This window comes from Miniopterus schreibersii, assembly GCF_964146895.1.
Source record: "Miniopterus schreibersii genome assembly, chromosome: 9".
NCBI lineage: Eukaryota > Metazoa > Chordata > Mammalia > Chiroptera > Miniopteridae > Miniopterus > Miniopterus schreibersii.
In genome coordinates, this window is record NC_138118.1 from 59,815,811 (window position 1) to 59,839,090 (window position 23,280).

Below are 23,280 nucleotides of genomic sequence, written 5' to 3' on the forward strand. Positions count from 1 at the left end.
AAAATTCTTATTGGCTTATTCATTAAATCAACAATAAGGTAAAATTCCTGTTGCTTCAATATACTGATTTATCAGCAGAATTTTCAATATGATAAAAATCATAGGAAGGAAGTGTAGAGAAAGATGGTCCAGGAAGAAGGAAATGAAATCATGACCGTCCCACAGCGCACACAGCTGTACAAGAGGCAGTGAGTGATTCTTTTTTTCCCCAAATGTTGTTTCAGGGACATGGGTTACTAGGTTCAATGGAATGAGGTAGAACTAAAGGGAAACAAAAAATACTCCAGGCACAGCCTTAGCATTTGGCTGTTCAACAAAACTTCCTGACATCACTAGTGAGAATGGGTAAAGTATACATACACTATCCTCTGAGATACACGCACTTTCAGGGTGTTTTGTACACGTAGGTGAGTTTAAGGTTCAGTAAGAAAAAAACTTCACTGTTATTTTCATTTGGATTGATTGATATTAGCAGCATTTTAAAATAAGGCTAATAGCAAACTTAAGAATATATTAACATGAGGGCAACAATAAACTGAGCAATGAGAATGACCGATTACATGCAATGAAAATGAAAGTCTTATATGAACATAATTGATAAAAGAAATCATTTTGATATCATGAAGTATTAGTTGTTGAGGTAACCGGAGCATGAGACACCTGTCGTCCTGTGACTTCCCATTGTATCCACCTCAAAAAGGAGTCTCATGCACCCAGTTACGTGGAATGGGTCAGTCCTGAAAGTGTCCGTGTGATAGTTGTAATACATTGATCCAAATGTCAAATGAACCAAGAGTGCATGAAGTGTATGATAAATGCTTTCCTTAAAGAAGCCATCATTCTAATGGGCTAAACAGTTACCATTTACTTAATAAATTTTAGAGGAGCGTAATTTGGGAGGAGCATAATTTGGGAGCATAATTTATTTACATAAAACATATAATCTATGTCTTGCAAAAATCACAAAATAACCCTGTGTTGTTGGTTTTTTTAGTTCAAGTTAGTATAAAACCAACTCTAATATAACTGCCCTCAAGTTTTTCTTATAGTTTTCTTTATATGGATTTTAAACAACATACATCAGAAAAATAGCCAAAGAATTGTTTTTGCTTTTTTTGTATTCCAAGGTAAATATTTCATGGTTTTTGCCCTTTTATATTTTAAAAGTGAAAATAACCACATGGTTAATATTATTTTTATTAAGCAGATTTCTTCTTTAAAAAAGTTTTTGTGTACCCAATGATTTTTTAAATTTTTAAATTACAGCTGACATACAATATTATATTAGTTTCAGGCATACAACATAGTGATTAGACATTTATATAACTCACGAAGTGGTCACCTCAGTAAGTCTAGTACCCATCTGACACCACACATAATTATTAGTTTTATTGACTCTATTCCCTATGCTGCACTTCACATCCCTGTGACTGTTATATAACTGGCAATTCTTTAAAACATTTGTCAAAAGATGGTGGGATAATAACAGTTTATTTCTGATCACACCTGTCATTTTCACACATATTATTTTGCACACTTTTATTAGGGGTAATCTATCAAAGATATGTCAATTGCTAAAAGTACATATGGATACCATTGATACGTCTTTTTAAAAAAATTATCAAAAGAATTTTGCTGATAGAATATTTCTGTGAGAATACACGAGAAATTGCTTACCGTGGTTGCTCTCTGGGAGGTAAATTCCATGCTTAAGAATAGGGGCTACATACTTGTGCATGTGTGTGTGTGTGTGTGTGTGTGTGTGTGTGTGTATTTAAGCTTTTCTATCATCTTACCATTTAAAACCAAATAACAAAACATTTTTCAGATGCTGTGTGATCACAGGATTTCAGCATTTCCCAATCTATTTTAGTTCAACCCATTTACTTAAACATGATATTAGCATGTGAATTATTTGATAACAATAAAACCTTTAAAAAAATAGACTAATATGTATTTCATCTCTAATTTAAGTATCATAACACTGTAGAAGAAGTTAAAAAAACATTATGGGTTTATAATTCTTTTTCACTGCAGGCAACTAGATGATTTCACCAGGAAGAAATTTCCAGACCAAAATAACTCTCTTTTTATGATTTGGAACAGACATACTCCCATTAATTTACTTAACCAACTTATTTCATTTGGATGCTACACTTATTTAATTTAGGCCACATTAACTACTTTCACTAATTTACTCAAGCTATTTTTAACCAACCTTTTAAATTTAAACAATGGGGAATCAAAAAAAAAAAAAAATGCATGGGTTCTGGAGACATGTGAGTTTTTGTCTTGGCTCACAGCTTGCTCACAGGGGAAACTCCATCAGCTGATCTAACTTCTTTGAGTCTGGGAGATTCTGGAATGTGTGGTATTTCTAATACAGAAAAAGAACCTAAGATTTGTTCTTTCTGAAAGAGATTTATCAGATGTAGATACATACATACAATTAGAAAGGAAACATACCTTAGCTAATTCACTGCCGCCCCCTCTCCCCCAGGCCCATCACATATTTTACAAATTAGAAAAACAAAATCCAGGAAAAAATAAGTAACTTTTCCAGTGACTGCCCGTGTGGGAGCTGAGACTAGAACCCAGGACTACTCAGCAAGTAGATCACTGTGCTTGTTTGACAAACCCAACCTCTACTTACAGACTGGGGAGTGGTGATGGGTGTCTACCACCAAGTACCCTGAAATATTCAGTTCCTGCCTCCACTCTTAGCTTGAATTTGACTGTATGAGCAGGAGGTAATCCCCGGAGAGAAAGAGAAATATCTGACTGCTTGGGAAGATTTCTCACATTCATGCTTCACTTTTCTTCGATTCCCTTAAAGCATCACTAACAAGGGTTGAGTTTCTAGTCCAGGGGAAGGTTTTTATTGCACAGAAACATTTTTCACACCAGACACTTTTCCTGGCGTTACAAAGTGGCAGCTCGAGGAGTACTGCTTTCCAGAAAGTGGAGCAACCAAGACTGCAGGCGTCAGGAATTCAGACTCCTGGTGTCAACTGTCCCCCGAGTGCGGGCAGGGGGAGGTGAGGAAATCTTCTGGGGGGGGACCGTTCAGATCCCTGCTCTCTCCTCTCCTGGTACCATCTGCTCACCTTCCAGTCCTTACAAAACCCTCCCCTGAAGAAAGAAAACAAAACTCCGCGACTGAGGGCGCAGAGGGTTATATAATGTCTGCAAGTTGTAAATAACATTCATACCCTGATCCCCCTTTTATCCCCAAATGCGTAAAACCCTTCCCGGGCACCTAACACGCTGGACGGCTGGGCATGTGCGGATGTGGAGAGTGTTCTGCGACCGCAGCCCAGCCCGTTTTCCCTCTGGGACTTTTCTTCGGCGCCCACAGTCCCCACAGTGAATGTGGATGTCAGTGGGGGAAAGTGCCGCGCCGCGTCTTTTGGAAACGCTCGGAGAAGCGCAGGGCAGTTGTTATTTCCTGCCTGGGGGTGTCTTCCTTTCTTGTTTCGCAAACAAAACCCGGATATGACTTGGGAAAGGGGGAAAAGGGGAAACAAAAAGTAAAACTTCGGGTGTGTTTTTTTTTTTCCTCCAGGAAAGTGGGCTAAAGCTCCCCCAACTCTTGGGCCCCAGCGCAGGCCGGTCCCCGAGGGCGCGGCGGGATCGCGGGCGGGGCGCGGGGTCCTCGGGCGGAGCGCCCGCCGGGCTCCCCGGGGCAGGCCTCCAGGGGCTGCGGGGACCTGGAGAGATCGGGGGGGCTGAGGTCCGGGGGCGCGGGGCAGGGCGGCGGGAGGCGCTGCGCCGTCGGGCGCCGGGGCCAGCGCGCGGGGGGCGGGCCGGTCCCGCCCGGCGGGCGGGGTGCGCGGGCCGCGCGGCGCTTCGGGGACGCGCCCTGGTTGCCGGCACTTCCAGCCGCTCCGCTTCCAGAGCCGCCCCGAGGGCCCAGGTCCGGGGCGACGATGCCCGCCCTGCACATCGAAGATCTGCCAGAAAAGGAAAAGCTGAAGATGGAAGTTGAGCAACTTCGCAAAGAGGTGAAGTTGCAGAGACAGCAGGTAAGCTGCCTGCCCCGGGAGAGTTTCTTCCCTGAAATAATCCGGGGTCAGCGTTTCCTGGGTCGTCGCAGCAAAACAAGTAGGTTTGCTGTCGTTGTTGTTGCAGTTTTGTTCTGTTTCTGCAGCTTCTCTTGAAGCCGGACTTTGGTGGCGCCGGGAGCTGCCAGGTGACGTGGGAAATCTCGGGAGGTCGGGAGCCGGCTGGGGTCCGGTGAGGAATCTGAAGGCAAATGTCAGGGCGTCGGAGGCGCCTGCTGGGGAGAGGCACTGGAAACGTTCCTGCTGTTAGACAGTTGGTTTCCGAAAGTCAGATGGCTACTTAGTTTCTTGATCTTTTTTGTCATGGGAAGAGTGGTATCTGAAAGGGTTTTTTTAAATCACAATTTAACGCCTTGAATTACCTAGTTTTGAATTTCACCGGGGCCTCTCCAGAGGTGTTCAAGGAGCAGTCCCCTGGGGCTGGGAAGCAAAGCATTACAATCCTTGTGTTTATCTGTAACTCCCCTCCCTTTATCATTCCCAGTTTATGCCTCATAGGCGATGAACGAGCACAGTAGTACCTGCTTATTTAACAACAATTCTACATATACTGAGGTGCGTGCGAAAATTCCTTTTAGTGATCATGATGAAAAAGGGTAGAGCCCACCAAAGTGGATTACAAGTTCGGTGAGAATATATGCCCCAGTGCTCAGAAGTCTCCACTGAAATCTATTGGAGGTTCTGTAACTTTGACTTTAATTTCTTACTAGTAACTGGGCCTTTGTTTCTTCCTCTTTTCCTCAATCGGGCAACCTATAGTCAGGGAATAGGTTTTTTTGATAGGTTTTTTTTTTTGTTTTTCTTTAAAGGAAAAGTTCTAGTCCTTTCTCCATGGCAAGAAACATTTAAACTGATTTTATTTCTCTGTGGTTTCATACTAGAAAAAAAAATTAAGACAACAGTGGAAGTGACGCAGGTATTGTAAAATTGCCACTTGCCTGCCTGTTGTAGTTATGGTAAGTCTGTTTATGACAAGAGTCTTGGTACTCAGGATGCACATTTTGGAAGATGCAGGCTTTTTTGAGTTTTACTCTTTACACATTTCTGTTCTCAAATTAAATAACCTTTCACTTCAAAATCCCTGCTCTTTCTAGATTCTGGAGTGTAAAGTCCTTTCTGTCCATGTTGACAGTTTTTGTAGCTATAACAATACTGCTATGTTTAAAGGAAATGTGTTACGGGACTCAATGAATAGGCTTGTTTCTTGAAACTTTAAGGGACTGATTTTGTGGATGGCAAACCCCAGCGGTAGAGCATGTGTTGGCCACTTAGTTTTTTCACACAGTGAAACTTCGAAGTTACATATTAAACAGAGTTGCATGTACTGAAGTAAAGCATTGTCTGCAAAGTTGGAACATCTTAATATCTAGTATCACTATGCAGAAGTTGTAGGGGAAAAAGAGACAAATGTCTTGTGGTTATTTAAAGTTTCAAATTAGTAGTTGGGCATGGCCTGGATGCAGCTGACTGTGGAAATATCATTCATTAGCAGGTCCTCCCTGCCAATTCCCCAACATCCACGTCTAGGACACACCCTGCTAGGTCAGCTTTCCAACTTCAGAAACTCCAGTTGTATGCCAGAGGGAGAGAAAATTTCAAGGATGGCCTTAGGAAATAAAGGGAGATGCATCGAAGTCCTAATAATAATATTCAAACATATTTCATAATGCACTTTGAATTATAGAGTATTAGGTTAGACAAACACCATGACTCTTAGAGATCACTTACCCCTCTTACTTTTAAGAATAAAAAAACAAACCCTGAATCCCGATGACGCTAACTAGCTCCTCATTTAAGGCACCAGAGCTAATGATAGGGCAGTTACTAAAACACAGTCTTGTGACGCTGGTTAGTTCTGTCAATCAACTGTTCATGTCTGAGCTGTGTGCTCTGCTCAGGCCAAGGACATGAAATTCACAGGCTGGATTCTGGCTCCAGCTAATTGTTGTTCAAACATATCCTCTTGATCATGGAAGGAAATGCATCAGAGGAGTACTTTGTATACTACAGATCTCTTTGGAAACATGATGAAGAAGCCTCCTTAAGAACAGATGCGACTTAGGGGAACTTGAATCTTATCCAGAAATTTCTCTGTGGCCTCAGACCCCACATTATGAATACTTGCATCTCACTTCTGAGATTTCACTTAGAGCGTACACACTCTAAATGTCAGCAGTGATGGAGAGCAGATGTTACCTGAGAAAATGGTACTTGCAAATATTTTATTCTGCCACATTTTAACCAGAGAAGTACAATGCCTAGTTTTAAATTTTAGATCAGTGACCTCCACAGTGGTGTGCAAGGAGACTTTGGGGTGTGGGAGTAAAATATTAAAATTTCTATTTTTGGTTAGTTTTAAATCTCTATTTTTAAATAATTTCCAGGTTATGTTTTATAATTATGAATGATGTATCGACACAGTAGTATCTGCACTTATTTATAAGTAAATAATTATATACATTTTGGGATACACATGTGAACATGTTTTAGTGGTCACCATTAAAACAGTTTGAAGATTAGTAATCTAGATTACAAATTGAGTGGGGACATTTTTGTCTAGTCGTAAGTGGTCTCCCCTGGAATTTGCTTTCATTCTATAATTTTCGCTTCTAATTTCTTACTAGTAATAGAGGCCTTCATTAAGACATGAATCCTATTTTTTTCCTCATTAGTACTTTTTTTTAACTCTTGCAAGGTGTCTCTTAAGAATAGACTTTTTAAAAAAGCTTTTTAATCCTTTCTCCGTTTCAGATAAAGTTTAAAATGATTACATACACACAACACTCTCAGATTAGCATAATAAGCCTCAGATATGTCTTTTATTAGGATCATTGCCCCCAAGCAACTAACTAAGGGGAAGGAATTCTGAGCAGGGAAAGAATGGGACAACTGGGCAACTTCAGCCTTTCCCGAGTCAGACTTTCTCCAAAGCATCTATAATTTTGTGAAATTCAGAATGTGGCACACACCTATAATAAGTGAGAATTTTGGCAGGATATGCCCCAAAACATTTGGAATTTACTACTGCATCTGTTCATTAGCATGGAAAATTGAAAGCGGGGTATGGTTTAGTTCCTAAAATATTGTGGACACGTCATAACTGTGTTTTAGCAGAGGAAGGAAATCATGTGAGTCACAATGAATAGAAATTGCTGAGGATAATTTACCTAATACAATGACTTTCAAACTTTCTGATCCCGACCGTAGTTAGAAATATATTTTACATCCATTGTACCGTTTATGATATCATACATACTCTGTGCTGCACTCTAATATTCTTAGTCTCGTTGTAAACGTTGATCGTAGCCAATTCTATTAATTTCACTAAAAAGTGGTGATAAAGCCTGACCAATCCTGACCTAATTCATTCTATTTCTTCCCCCCGCTTCAGGTGTCTAAATGTTCCGAAGAAATAAAAAACTACATTGAAGAACGTTCTGGAGAGGATCCTCTGGTGAAAGGAATTCCAGAAGACAAGAACCCCTTTAAAGAGAAAGGGAGCTGCATTATTTCATAAATAGCCCCGGGGAGAAGCTCTGTCCTCCGTGGAAGAACTAGCTTGTTTTAGTTTTCCGAAATAAAACCGATGTGCCTCTTAAAGGAGGCAAAACGAAATTGAAAGCGGACTTGCTCGAGCACTTGCCTAGATACGGTTTTGTAGATCTCGTCTTGGCTCGCTACTTGCCCTCCTTAAGAGACAGAGTGTCACATGGACAGTGATGGAGATTAGGACGTTTCCTGCGCATGGCTCACCTCTTTCAGTATATTGCTTGATGCCTCAAATAAAGTGCTATCTCTGGAAAATGAGTGTTGGCGATTGAAGGCTTTTTCAATTATTATTATTATTATTCACTTTCATTATTTCTCCCCATGCAATGTTGGGTGTTTGGGACCTATATCAAAAGATGAGGTGGTTTGATGGATCAGGTCTCCTGGCCAGTTCCCTCTGCTTTCAGACCTCTCAGGGGTTTTACATTGCTGAGCTCGGACTTCTGCAATGTTTTCCACCTAACCGTAATATTAGGGAACTGAGTGAGTAGCATCCCTAATGCTGACAGGAGTCAGATGATCCGCGTGAGGAAGGAACCAGGCCAAACCACTTCCTGAGTTTATCATCGCATACATCTTGTTCAGGGTGTTGCTGCCTCCCTGGCCGTGGGAAAGCGGGGGGACTGGGGATCGGGGATCATGAGCACACGGAGGGGGGGCCGGCTCGGGATGTTCACCCCCAGGGCGCTGCATCGCCCACGTGGTCTCGAGGTCTTGGGCATCCCAACCCTGCAGCTGTGTGGCATTGGCACAGGCACTTGGCTCTGCCTCGGCTCCTGCCAGCCTTTTCCAGCAGGCCTGGGCCAAGCACACCTCTTTCCCTGTTCCTCCAAAGGAACCAGTTAATCTTTTGCCTGTGTCTAAAATTTGCTTGACTTTTTCGTCGTTGACTTGTAGGAATTCTCCCTCTACTTCTGATCATTCGTCCTTTGTCAATAAGGTGTTGCAAATACCTTTTCCCAGTCCGTGGCTTAACTTTTCATAGTGGGTCACAGCTGCCGCAGTTTTAGCCAGAATGCGTGGTCTGATCGAATCCAACAGTTTTCTTCTGTTGCCTGAGAAAGCACCTGCATGTCGGACTTCAAAGAAAGGGACCTTTCTTCCAGGTTTCTCCTTGATCGGGCCTTTTCGCCTGCCTAGAGGCGTAGGTGTAACTTATCAAGCCAGAGAGGTGCTCATGACCTCTTAGCAGCTTCCTAAAGTCTATCAGCACCCTCACTGAAAATACTTTCCGTTCCCTCCCTGCAAAAGAACAGGATACCCCGGGGGCATTTGAAAGAACAGGTTATAGCAAACTGAGAGCTGGGACCATTTCCTTCTGTTTCCTGCCTTTTCCCAAGTGCTGACGTCAATTGGAATTACCGAGAGCCCCAGGATAATTTTAGATGAAAGCATGATTTACTCCAAGGTGAGGTTAAGGACGGTAAAGGTACGTATATTTTCTCCAACGGCCACAAAACAATTAGTATTTGGGAGGTGTTTCTACTATTTAATATTTAGGTGGCCTAAGATTTCAGTACCTTGGTGCTTGTTGAGTTTTACATGAATGAGCTGTTCAATTTCAAGTCATAAAGTTTTCTTCTGTTGCATGAGAAAGCAAACATCAATTCTGGTTGTTGGTAAAGCAGATTAAATCATGTGCTTCCTTCATGGGGGGCCAGATCCATACATTTATCCCCTAACTTTCTAAGAGTTGTGGATTACAAGGCAGTACCCTGAATTTCTATCAGGCACATCCAACTATCCATTCACGTGCACCTCCATGAGGTCCTAGCTTTTACATTTCATATACTTTCAACCATATGACAAATTAGCCAATGTCTGGTTTTTCCTTAAACAGCCGATCTTGTAGATGTTTCTACTAAATCTAATTCTATTCTATTTTTCTTACTGTTTCGTCATAGTAACTCAGCAAACCTATAGAAGTGTAATAAAATCCTTTTGATTTTCTACTAAAAACCTATTAGCTTGCATTTAAAGAAAATGAAATGGTAGCTACACATTTGGATATATTATAAAAATAACTTTTAGTGTGTGGGAATTTGTGAAGTACAATTTAAACCATGGGTTCAGTTTCTTCCTGGTAAACTACACGGTAGTTTGCAGTAGTTTGGTAACTGATAAAATATTTACTGTGCTTTGTGTATTGAGACTTAGATTCTATGAACTCAAGTTAGCAAAATTGGCTTTTCTCTTTCTAGGCAGAATCTATAGTAGAAGCTCACCCACACTTGGTATTTTAAGGATGTTTATTTTGTATGTTGCTGCAAACTGATGTCTCATTATTGTCTAAATTTGCATTTCCTTGATTTCCTGTGATTTTTACAGTCAGATTTTCATGTACCTTTTGATCACCTTCACCTATTTCACCCACCCTCAATTCCCTGCCTGTAGTAACCATCAGTCTGTATCTATGAGTTTGGTTTTCTTTTTTCTTTTCTTTTTTCCTTTTTAGATTCCACATATAAGTGAAATCACACAGTATTTGTCTTTTTCAGTCAGACTTAATTGATTTAGCATAATGCCCTCAAGGTCCATTATACTGTAGCCATGGCAAGATTTCCTTCTTTTGTTATGGCTGAATAATATTCCATTGTGTGTATATATATAAATATTTCATATTTTCTTTATCCATTCATCCATCAAGGGACATTTAGTTTCCATATCTTGGCTATCATAAATAATGCTGCAATGGACATGGGGGTGCATATATCTTTTCAAGTTAATGTTTTCATTTTCTTCTGATAAATTCTCAGAAGTGGAATAGCTGGATCATGTGGTAGTTCTATTTTTAATTTTCGAGGAAACTCTATGCTGTTTTCCATAGTAACTGCACCAGTTTACACTCTTAGCAACAGTGCACAGGGATTCTCTTTTCTCCAAATCCTCACCAACACATGTTGTCTCTTGTCTTTTTAATAATAGCCATCACAGCCATAATAACATAACCTAATAATGTAACATCTATAGCAAGTGTGAGGTGATATCTCATTGTGGTTTTTATTTGCATTTCCCTGATGATTAGTGATGTTAAGCATTTTTTATGGGCCTATTCTCATTTGCTTTTATTTGTTTAAAGAAACATTGGCAGGTCATACAAGAAACTAATACATATTGCTACCCATTAGGGCCAATGTTGGGTATAACCAGGTGGGCAAGAATGAGATTGAGATTTCTCATTGTATATTTTTCTATAAAGTTTTAACTATTTGGACCCTGAGGATATATTATCTGGTTTTAAAACTAAACTTAATTTTAAAATAAAAAACAGAAACAAAATTTATAGGGCTATGTTTAGGCTTTGGAGAGTAAGTCTATTTTGGTATTAATGTCCTATGAATCAGACATATAAGTTTGTATGGTCAACATGATTTGGCTAGTAGTATATGTTGATCTGTTAAGCTTGTCCTACTAAGACAAAGATATTGAGTCAGTAATAGTTATATTTCACCATTATCCCCTCGAACTGAGTCCTAGAAGGAGAAATAAGCCCCTATTTTGAATATAACAGTCTAGAAGAGCAGCTCCTACTGAGAAGGTGCCTTTGGTCTAATAGAGAGGAGTTGGGTGGTGAGAGAAGGGAAGTGCTCTCCTGTTAGGATGAACCGGCCACCCCACTCTGTGCATTGGGCTATCCTCAGGGGAAGACCATTCAACAACAAAAATATTTGGAGCCCCCTGTATGTACTAGGCACTTGTTTAGTCTTAAAGGGTATAGTGGTGGATTGGACAAAGTTCAACATCATGGAATGCATAGAAATTATAATTAATCAGATCTCAGTAGAGATGGAGCACATTATGGTATATAAGTTAAGATGAATAGGAAAGTGTTTTTCATATTTTTTGAGGATGATGGTGATGAATGGTGATGGTGATGATGGTGATGATGATGATGGTAGCTTGTACATATGAAGTGCTTAATATTTGTCTGGCGCCGGGTAACCTTTCTACATAGATTATGTTTTTTAATTCTCACAAGTACCTTATGTATTGGGTAAATAATTTACATAAAGTCATATAGCTAGTGTCACTGGCAAAACAGACACCGTGCCTTAAACATTATTGCAATACTACCTCTCTTGTAGGAGCCTGTGCGTATGCAGGGTTAAAAGAACTATTAGCTCGGCAATCTTCTGAAGTGGCTTTTGGCATAGGTAAAATAAGCCAGCTGCGATAGCCTCAGAAATCTTTAGCCCAGGAGTATGACATAGAACTTTATAGTAGCTCATTTTAGTTGTTTTTATTTGTTGGTTGGTTGTTTCTTTTTAATCACAGCCTAACACAACAATTTTAACCTGTACCAAGTAAGATAATTTTGCCTTCTTAATAAAAATCATATCATGACTCTAAATTATTATAACAGTGATAAACTTTAACTTGCTAAATAATATAATCTCTCGGTTTAGTGCCAGAATTTTATCTGATACAAACTGCATGAATGAGGGCAGAATGCCTAGAAGAAATAAATCAGACTCTGTAAGTACTTTCTCGAAAATATCAAAATGATTTAAGTGACAGTCAGCCCTAGAGAAATGCCTAAAGGTACTAACCAATCTTTTCTAATAAGTGATCAAGCTCAGTCTCTGTACAAACCTATATGTTTTATCTAGTAAGTGTAGCCACAGGCTTTAGCTTGTGTCATCTCAGCCTTTTCTTATGGTCAACCTGAGGCATATGATGCTAATGACCTACATCACAGAGCTGATTTGGGAATTAATGACCTAGATTATCTAGGCTATGAGTAGAGCTCATTAAATCCATAAGAAGTCCTCATGTATTGGCATTGATCAATATTTATCAATGAGCACCTTCAAATCCCTTTTGGAAGTAATCAGATTAAATAGAAATACATGAAAAATATATCTGTTCTACAGAATCTGTAGTTACTCAAACTTTCACAGCTCTGTTTGGTACTATGTAGGGAAGTAAGGAAAGGGAGTTGGTCTTGCCTGAGTGTTTTGAAATAGTATTAAAAAGTCTGTGTGTCTCAATCTAAGAGAGCAAGGATGAAGGGAAGAGGTGAGGAACATTTAAACCTCTATTAAACAATTTAAAAACATAATTTAAAAGCTCTAACACCGATATAGTTCACTGATTACTTAAAACATTCAAAGGCCTTTGTCGCTAAATGTTTCCTCTTTATAACTAAATTAAGTGTTAATGAGGAACATCACAATATGGTGTGCATGCTCTTTAATTGCTAACATCCAGACTTGCCTCTTCTCTTTTTTGGTTTTAATTAAGCTTTGAAAGATTGTATGCAATTGGGTTTTCAGCTGATTCTTATTTACATATATTATTTTCATATAAAAGCAGATAATAAAACAGAATAAATTAATATTTGTTGATATTTGGGTTTTTCAACTTGGGGCAGGGAGTAATTTAGACATTTAAAAACCATTTGTTTTCATTTGACTCAACAAATGAACTGAGAGTCTATTAACACAACAGTCTACGGACAAGTTCAGCCAATATTTTTCCTAATTCTAGGAACTGGCAGTCGAAACGTGTGGTAGTGGCATTAATCAAATCCAATTAATTAAATCAATTTTATGCACAAAGTGTAAGTGGATTAAGTGTTTGGGAAAAGAAAGGGTCATAAGTGAAGTATTCAAGTAAGACTAGGACATTTTCTACCTTTTTTGTGGGAACATTTCATGGAAGGAGACATAGTAGCTCAAGTGAAATAAAAGAATTTGTTAAATATTAGACTAAGAGGGAGAAATTTCACTTGCTGAGAGCAGCGTGGCAAGCCAAGAAAGCATTTATCAATGTATGTAACAAGAGTAGAGGGAACCTATAGATAATGGAGCCTACTGCCTTTGGTAAAAAGTCTTGGAAATGCTTGTTCAGTTATTGAAATAGACTGCCCCAAATCCAATGACTTAGAACAATGCACTTGCTATTGCTCATGAGTCTGCCAGTCAGTGTATCTGGGACGGGCTCTGCTGATCTTGGCTGGTTTCATGACTCATGAGCAGTCCCTTGATGGACCAGCTGGAAGCTGCTTGGTTAGCTGGGTATTGGCTAGGAGTTGACGGGGGCAGAGTTGGTGACTGGGTTCTATGTTGTTCATCCTTTAACAGTCTTGCCTGGACTTGTGGTCATAGTGTGGCTGGGTTCTAAGAAGAGAGTGGAAACATAAAAAGTATCTTCAGGCCTAGGGAAATAACCGTGACACCATCCCTTCCGCTGCGTTCAGTTGTACAAAGCAAAACACAAGGCCAACCCAGATTCAAAGGGAATGAAAATAGATGCCCTCTCTTGAGTGCGGGAGCCACCAAATACATGGTAATGGGCATAGAGACAAAGAAGAGTGGAAAGTTGGGGACAGTTTACAATCTAACCACGTCATTGGATAAGGACTTTGGTTTCAACCTTCGGCGGTGGAAGCCAACAGGCATAAGCTAGGGATATGTGAGAAAAGAAGCTGCATTAGATAAACCAGAAGATTCTGATGCTAAAGGCAAGCTGCGGGGATGGTCAGGACACACGCTCGGACAGTAATGCACACAGGCCGAGGGCGAGCATGGGGATCTGCTGTGAGAAGAGAAGCATCCAGACGAGTGTGAGAGGGTTTCAATGACTCGAAAACCCCTCACGATTAGCATGGCCAAGCCGAATTGCACCTAAGAGAAAAGGAGCAGCTTCTTGAAAATTAATTTGACTAACTCAGTTTATAGGCACCTCAATGCCTGGAAAGCAGAAGGACTGCAGGTTCTGATTATGACCTTTCCACACGTTATGGAACAGGACGAATGCCTGCAGCTGGATCGCCTCTTCATGCAGGACTCATTTTCAATAAAGCCAGACTCTGCGAAGTCACAAGCTTTTATTTCTGTTTGAAACATTGATAAGTCAGTCTGGTAAGGGTAAAAGCTATAATAAGCCAATCCTGTCAATATTTCAGAAACTGATAATATTGTACCAGTCCTAGCAACGCCCCCCCCTCACCCCCAGGCAGCCTGCATTTTTATTTTTTTCTTGTTTTTTCCTAGCATTCTGCCTTAGATGGCTGAGATGAGAGAGATGTTCAGAGAATTTGGGTTTGCTATTTAATTTCTTCCTCACCTGCCAAATTTGCTCTTGTTTGAATTCCTTTGAACATTCTGTCTGAACTTGGACTTTAGAGGGACTCCTGTTGGTATTTCTTCGGGTGTATGTCGGTGTTGGAACTTTTTTTCTTGGTACAGTGCATTTCTCTTTCTCCTTAATCCTAATCAGTATTTCTCAGGATTCTGATTTCTTTTAAGTTTCTCACATAATTCCTCATACTTGTCTACAGCTGAAAGGGTGCAGGTTATTTGGAAGGGAAGGAGTTTGCGAATACTTTTTGATTAATGAGTAACAATCCCAAGTCTGAGGGCATGCACATCACGAGCTTAAAGTATTATACAGCCTCGGAGCATCCATTGACTTGGTAGCTGACCCTGGAAATATAAGATTCTTTTACCCTTTTTAGAAGGACATTTCCCAAGTCATTAGTATGCATTCGTAGAAACTAAAAAAAAAAAAAATGATGGGTGTAAGGTTATGTATTTGTCATAAATTGGAAGGAATATAGGCAATTTTATAAATGTATTTTCCTGAGGTCATAAATCACAATAATACACTAGATCAGAGGTTGTCAAACTTTTTCTGTAAAGAGCCAACTAGTAAATATTTTAGCCTCTGCAGGCTGTGCTATCTCTGTGGCAACTACTCCAATATGAAAGCAGCACAGACAATAAAATACATAAACGAATGGGTGTAGGTGTGTCCCAATAAAACCATTTTCATGAAAACAAGCAGCAGGCTGGATTTGGCTCACAGGTCCCTGCTCAGACCAATGTTTTCAAACTGAATGTTAAGACCCATTAATGGTCAATTTAGTGGGATGTTACCAATATTTTTAATCAAGCAAAATAAACTAAAATATCAGTATATATTCCGTATAGTAAAAGGGTATTTGTCTTATAAACATGTGTGTTCAAGTCAACATGGAAAATTCCTTTTTTTTGTCGGTTTTGGCCAGTAAAAATTTGAAGGCTGCTGGTGCAGAGTGTTAGAGCTGGAAGTCAAACTTTTGACAGTATACAGTGAAGAATTTAACCTTGTTCCAGAGAGAGGTCTGGCCTTTTCCTACCTACTTCTGGGAGGTCATCTCTAAACCCTTTGCATGTCCTGCCTGGTAAGAATGTCTTTGTTTACCTGAGGACTTTGGGCCATGCCAGAAAGTATTACATTGTGACTTATATTGAGTCTTGGGGTCATGTGCAGAGGCTGGAGACTGAGGCCAGCCACAGGGCAGCTGACCATGGAGGCCCAGCAATGAGTTTGGATATCAAGGCTTCGGTGAATTTCCCTGCTTGGCAACACTCCATGAGGATTGTAGCACATTGTTTCCGAGAGAGTAGTGTTGTCCATGACACCACTGGGAGAGGGCGACTGAAAACTCCATCCTTGGAACTTTCCTGGACTCTGCCCTGTGCATCACTTCCCTCGGCTGATTTTCATGTCCCTTTCAGCTATAATGAACCATCATGGTGAGCAAAACAGCTCTCCGTGGCTTCTGTGGGTCATTCTAGCCACTTATTGACTTTAAGGGTGGTCTTGAGGACCCCTGAACTCGTAATTGTTAGCAGAAGTGAGGGAGATTTAGAGAACTGTGTCCTTCTAACCTCTAAGATGAGGAAACCATGGGCCAGTGGTATGGATAAAGGCTGTGCAGCAAATTAGTGGCAGGGCCGCAATGAGAGGATCAGGTCTGTGGTCTCCTTACCTAGAAGCTTCTTCCTACTCCTGTACCTATTCCTGCTTCTTGCTAACATTTGTCAAGTTTATCTGACTTTGTGCCACAGGCTTTGTACATGTTAATTATTTTATCTTCACAAGGACTCTATAAAATGTAGACTAGGATTATTGCCACTTTATTGTGACAAAACTGATATACGAATAGTTAGGTAAATTTCCCCCATTCATACTGGCTTTAGATGATAAAACGAAGATTTGACTCTCACTTTCCATTTGTGTAATATTGTTTTCTTGGGCGCTGTACATTCCGTTCTCTAGAGAAGCTGATTTTCAGTTCTTTCACAGGAATCCACAGGGTTATCTGATATATATGCACATAACAAAGAATTTCATTGTGCACATCTGCATTCCCCTCGGCTGGGCTTGGGCAGAATCACCTTAATAAGTAGAGTCCCTCCTGCTCCTCCCCTTCTTCTCAGAACCTGAATAGACTAATCTCAACCTATATTTCTTAAAAACTGAGTTGAGCCAAAATTGCAGCCGAGTGAGATATTTGGTTGGACTTTGCTTAAAAAGATTTTTGCTATAAACCTCTCTAACAGAGTGTTTTACTGCTGTTTACTGCACAATGAAATCCAAATTTATCTCTTTTTTTTCCCCAGACCCTGAGGGTCAGGATATCTCAAAAATGAAATGGGAGGTTAAGAAGCAATGGAAAAATAGGCGCTGTGCAATTCCTGTTTGTATCATCTCTAACACACCTAAAACTGGTGCCAAATGACCCTTCTGACTAATTCATTAACTCTGGCCACTGAAAATTTCTACAGAAAAGTCTCCCTTTTGAATCTTATTTTCTCCATTTTGAAACGTATTTACTTTCTTTTTTCAACCCTGATTACAGATGACAGGTGAGGAGATTCTCCTGTTTATTGACCAGTGGGAACAAGAAAAATGTCTTCCGGCTCCTCGTGTGTTCAATATTCTGGGAAAAGCTGGATTTGGGGGATGAATCAACCAGCAGGTAACTGATAAGCATAACACTCGCAGTGTCCCTTGCTGCACGGCCCTTTGCTGTTTTCTGTGCCCCATCATGTTACTTCATTTGATCCTGAGAGGCAGGCAACATAAGTGTTCAACTTCATGTGATTTATATTAAGAAATACAGACATTTGGCCTCTGTCCCTGCCCATTGCTGGCGCCGAGCTCTTAAAACCTTTGGAATTTCCTACCAGAGGAGAATCACAAGAGTGCCTTTTGTTATGTTAACGAAGCGCCCTAAGCCTGTGCCTAGGGGTGGGGCTGGGTGCCCGGAGAACCCACCCTGTGATTAGGGGGCTGAAACTTTCCGTTCCACCCTGTGACCTCTGGGAAGTAAGAGGGGCTAGAGGTTGAATCAGTTGCCAATGGCCAGTGATTTAATCAATCATGCCTACGTAAGGAAGCCTCCGGAAGGACCCAAAAGTTCACGCTGCTGGCTTTTGCTGTCCTTTCTGCTGGGACACAGTCGCCTGCTAACCTGGCCTCGTCCTTGAGGACATCAGACCTGACTCCACCCTTCCCCCTAATCTCCCGCCAGCTTCGAAGATAATGAGATGACCCTTTTAACCCTTCAACCGTAGGTTTCGCAATCCCCTTAACCCAGGTGACTCCAGTGGCAGGTTTGCTCATCCTGCTATTCCACTATACAGTGCTACCTTATGCTGTGCTATTTAAAGTGTTAAAATACTAGTATTTTTGTCGGTATATTACCAATTTTCAATATTAATAATTTCTATCTTGAGCTATGCCCAGAGAGTATTAAAAATGTGGACAAAATGACAGTGAACTTTTGCATGCAAAACAAATCTGCGGTGTTAGAAGCCAAGACTGGCTGCTCTTAGGTGTGTGGTGCGAAAAAAGGGAACAGAGAGGGGCTGCCAGGATGCTGGTGATGCTTTGGCGTTGGGTGAGGCACCTAATTATACAATTGTGTTTACTTTGTGGAAAATATTTGTGCTGTATGCTCTTATGAGATATATACTTTGTGCTGCAACATAGAAGATATTCTGATTTCATTTACCCCCTTTGAAGCTACCTAATGATATTGGTCTATTTTAATTCTGATCCCCCAAGTTACTAAAGAGCTGAGCACATTACGTTTTAGTCATTTGTAGTTCCCCCAGAGGCCAGTTTGGCCCGCACTTTCTGAGGTTCATGATAGGATCTTAAAAATCATGGAGGGGGGGGAGGACGGGGGAGAGTGGAGAATAGTGGAGTGTGTGGTGGGGGGATTGTGGGAGTAGAAGACACTGATGAGAGGTCGGAGGTCATTACCTTGTCCAATTCCCGGGCCATCTCTGCAGGCTGATTGCTGATGCGCTTCACTCTCCCTCGCTTCTCATTCTGAACCTGACAAATTGTCAAGGGCCTGACCCCTGCTGCTCTTAGATGATTTATTTAAACCAGACCTTTTTTTTCTTGGATCATCTGAGCCAGTAGGTCAAAAACACTTCAGGCCTGGACCGTGACCCTCTTTCAGGGGGAGCAGCGCCCTGGGGCAGAATGTAGAATATAATGACACCACGTCCTGCTTTGTGATAAATGACCGAATGAAATATCAGACTATCAGTGTTGCCCATTTGCTTTAGCATTGCAGCTGCTACTGCGTTTCATTATCTCCCCTTGCTCTTGACTTCTGTCAGCACTGTTTTATCTTAAAATTCTTTCATCTTCAATCACGAGTTTGTGAATTTTCTAAGCCTCCATCTTTCCCTCTGCCTTGTATGCATCCTGATGTCTGCCTACACCTCCTTCATAGTCCCTCCACTCTCCCTAATTTTCCCCCAAATTCTGTTTTTCTTTGCTTCTATGCAGCCTGGACCAGGGAGTCAGCATTTCAACATCAGACTTGTATCGTTCACCGTCAGATCATTTCACACCATCTTTGAAGAGTTTGACAAAGATCCCTCAGCTCTCCTGTTGTTATGTCCTGTGGGAAGCTGAGGCCTGTGTGTGAATTCCTGAGACTTACTTTCTCAAGGTCCCCTCTGGCTCTGAATGTACACAACTCATCCCTTAAACCCACTCACATCACCTCCTGCCACTCATCTCGTCTCTGAGTCTTTCCTTCATTTCCCCAAAAGTCTTCCACAGGACACCTCTGTATGTAGCAAATATTATTCACTCGAGTGAAAAGGCGTTTACAAGGTCAAAGAAGAAACAGCCTCTACCTGAATATGTCATTCTGGCATCTTTCTGTCCAAGCCTCCTTCCAGTCCTCTCCTCTCCAACCCTCCTTCAACATTTCTCCTCCCCTTCTTCTGTTTTGTCTAATATTTCACCTCCAAAGTCCAGTTAATTTGTGATGGAAATTAGTCCTTCTGCCATGGTAGCCTGGAGTTTACCTGCTCCCAGGGTCTTGCCTGGGCCTTTGCTGCATTGGGGTTGTTTTCCGTGTCACGGTTGCCTGTCTTTTACCTCTCTCTTGAATTCTCCACTGCATCAGTCACCAACTTCTCTCTTCTCGTCCACAGTTCAGCCTCGCTCCCGCCTGCCATCTCCCTGGCCGATGTCCTGCTCTCTTACTCAGTGCAAACGTTTGAAATATCAGATGTACGCCTTCTTTTTCTCCTTCCTATGTGAGACTGTGTCAGATGTTCATCTTTCTTTCTTGGTACCTCTCTTTTCTTATGAAGATGCATACATTTCCTTTTTCTTTCTTTTTTAGTTATTTTTTTATTTCGCTAAGCCTAGTTCCCTGAGCTCTTGTATCCCTGGATCTCCTGGGACGTGAGTCTACATATTATGCCATATCCCTTAGATTTTCTAATTCTCACCCTTCATTGGTTTCCTCTTTTCTGCCTAAAAATGTGACTTGCACTTTCTACCCAAATCGATAGTAACAACAGCAATTATAACAATGAAACAAGAGGAGAAATTTTCCTGGTTCCTGCTCCCTGTGGGAGCAGTACAGTCCGTGCTTTTTTCAGTTTTGCTTCCACTTCACAGAGCACTGCCTGCACCGTTTGCCTGATCCATTCCTCACCAGTCACCCACTCTTTGAAATCTTGCAGCCTCACATCCCTTCCCTTCTCACCAGCTTTCTCTGCATGACTTTCCAACGGTCAGATCTCTGCCTTTAAATTCTCCTTCACACACGACCTTCTGTATCATTGGAAGCTGCTTCCCACTCGAACCCCTTTCTCCTTTGACTTTGAAACCTCTCCCACCATGCTTCTCTCCCTGCCTCTGCCTCTTGGAGTCTTTCCAACTTGTTTGGTAGCAAACTCTTCCCAGGCTCCTAGACACAGGCTTGCATGACCCCTGCCCTTCGCATGAGGAATCTCACTATTGTGACAATACTTCCCCTTTCAGAAAACTTCCGTGGCCTTATTTTTCCTGCTTATTGATTTAAGTATAAATGATTCAGATTGGTTTCAAGGTTCTACACCACACATTTTGGGTTTTTTTTGGTTTTTAAACTTTTATTTTTTTAACCCTCACCCAAGGATATTTTTTCATTGCTTTTCAGAGAGAGTGGAAGGGAGAGAGAGAGAGAGAAACATCAATGTGAGAGAGACATATCAACTGGTTGCCTCCTGCACTCAGACTGGAGTCAGGGATCAAGCTAGCAACCGTGGTACGTGCCCTTGGCCAGAATCGAACCCAGGACCCTTTAGTCCCCAGGCTGACGCTCTAACCACTGAGCAAGCCCAGCTAGGGCTACACTACACATTTTGAATCTACCATGTTAGACTTGTCTCCCACTGTTCTATACATACTCCTGAGGGAGATCTCTTTCCCACTCCAAGGAGGTATTTCTAAGGATAAACACCAAAAGCAAAGATTGGTAAGAAATATTAATAAAATGACTAAAGGGAATAATCATTTGTGCACAAACAATAAATATCACAAACATTAATATATTATCCTTAAACAACAAGTGAACTTATTTTCTCTCTAATCTCTTCAATAATTCTCCACTTTCAGAAAAGAAAACATGTAAATACTGTACTATTTATGGAAGTATCACGTGACATTAGCAAGTCTGTTCCTTTTTTGGATAAGAGTTTAAATAAGACTACTATTTTTATTTTAGTAAGAAAGGTAAAGTATTCCTCCTTTTTGTTTTATTTTGTGTGTATTTTTTCTAATTACTGAAATATTACATTTTACGATGTGCTAAAGCACTGGATTCTGTACTATAGGGGAGGCTTAGGGGGTATGCAGTTCATGGCTGTGTCAGTGAAAGCATGATCAGTGTTGACTGGTTTGGCTTAGACAGTAGGAAACTTCTGGTGGTTTCCTGATAGTTATCAAGACAGAACTGTGCTTCCTTTAAAAACAGCTTCACATGAACAATACACTGCATAATAGCAGAGGAATTTTATAGCACGAGTATAGAAAACAAGAATGCAGCTGTTGATGACAGAAATTTGTTTCAACAATGTCAACCAAAATGTTAACTATACTCAAGAAATGGATTAATATTTCTATTATTTGTCAAATATCTTTAATAAAATGATGGACCTTTTGGTTTTCTTTTCTGTAACTAATTTCCATCTCCAGTTTACATTGAGGCGTTGAAGCAAATGAAGAGGCCTGCTGCCCCAGCCACACCCGGCCTTCTTCCCAGGTCGGCTGACCAACATTTGCATCATTGATAGGGGCTGACACTGTCAAAGGTGTTTTGCCACAGCGATCCCACCTCCCCTGCCACATCTGCAGAGACTTCTCTACATACAGAGACACCATTGCTCTTCTCCCTCCCTACCATCTTCTCTCACTTTATCCACTTAAGAGTACATTTGGAAAGCTTTTTGCTTCGGAATAGTGTTTATTTCTACTGAAAAAAATACCAGACAACCAATTTGGATAGTGGTGCAAGTTTTGTTTATACTTTTTAAATGTAAAGTTCCAATGTGTTTACAAGCCAGTCCCAGATGAACATGGAAAGAAAGAGCAAACAGGAAATCTGAAGCCAGTTTAGAGAAATGAGTGGAGTCTGGTCTTTCTGCTTGAACGCTCTGGGTTTCCAAATCCAGTTTTGAAGTCCAAATCTTTCAGTTAGGGAATCTTAAAGTAGGTTGGCTTTGCCTGACATTTCTACGAAAGTATAAACCTGTGACGAATACCCAAATGATGTCTTACTTCTGATCTGTATATCAGAAAATTAGACCAAATAACTTCTAGTTATGATCCCTGATTTAACAAATCTATCAACCCTCCATGCTTGGCCCAAAGTGGACATTGCTAATAATCACAGGGTGTTCTCCTGGTGCCCAGTAGTGCTGCAGGTTTACTAATCAATTGACGTTGACATGATAGACTATACCTATTTGCTTTCCCAGGTTTAGACTTTTCTAAATATGACAGATACAGCAAACATGGGGCAAAACTTACTATTAATCACTTTCAAAAGGAATGCTGAAGAACTGTCTTGGCAGCCCCTCTGTTCTGTTTCATACGTGGACATTTGAGGAGATGAATAACTGCAAATTATCTGATTTCTCACTTATCTTTCTTTTGCAACAGTGCCCTGAAACTTTATCTTGTCCATCTCGAGACTTCTGAGCACATCTTTCCCGGATCCTTGCAACTGATCTATTTTGGGCAGTGGTTGGAAGGACAAGGAGTCTTTCCTTTTTTCCTGTGACTTATCTTTCCCCATTCCTTAAATTCCTTTCCCTTCTTCCATCATCCAAAATGTTCATCACTTAATTATTTCTTCGTATATTATGTCTCTTCTCTCCAAAAGTTTCCCCTCCACGCTGTATAAATTCGCTGTCAGGATGTTCCTAGCCTAAAATAAGCAAGCCAAAAGAAACTTTTCACCAATTCTACTTCCTCCTCAAACTAGCATCTTATAACTCCCTTTTAACAACAACATTTCTTCAAAGACCGAGCTGTTTTCATCAATCTCTTCTTAATCCCTTGCAAGGATTTAAACACCCTC

At 40.8% G+C, this 23,280-nt stretch overlaps 1 protein-coding gene across 1 annotated transcript; it reads left to right on the forward strand.

Annotated features, from left to right (window-relative positions):
* The first annotated feature begins 3,810 nt into the window (after positions 1 to 3,810).
* On the forward strand, positions 3,811 to 7,871 carry GNG11 (G protein subunit gamma 11). The gene is made up of 2 exons (XM_081147000.1): positions 3,811 to 4,025; positions 7,456 to 7,871. Exons 1-2 carry the CDS (start codon positions 3,930 to 3,932, stop codon positions 7,579 to 7,581), a joined length of 222 nt encoding a protein of 73 aa, XP_081003126.1. The 5' UTR covers positions 3,811 to 3,929; the 3' UTR covers positions 7,582 to 7,871.
* Positions 7,872 to 23,280: the final 15,409 nt, after the last annotated feature.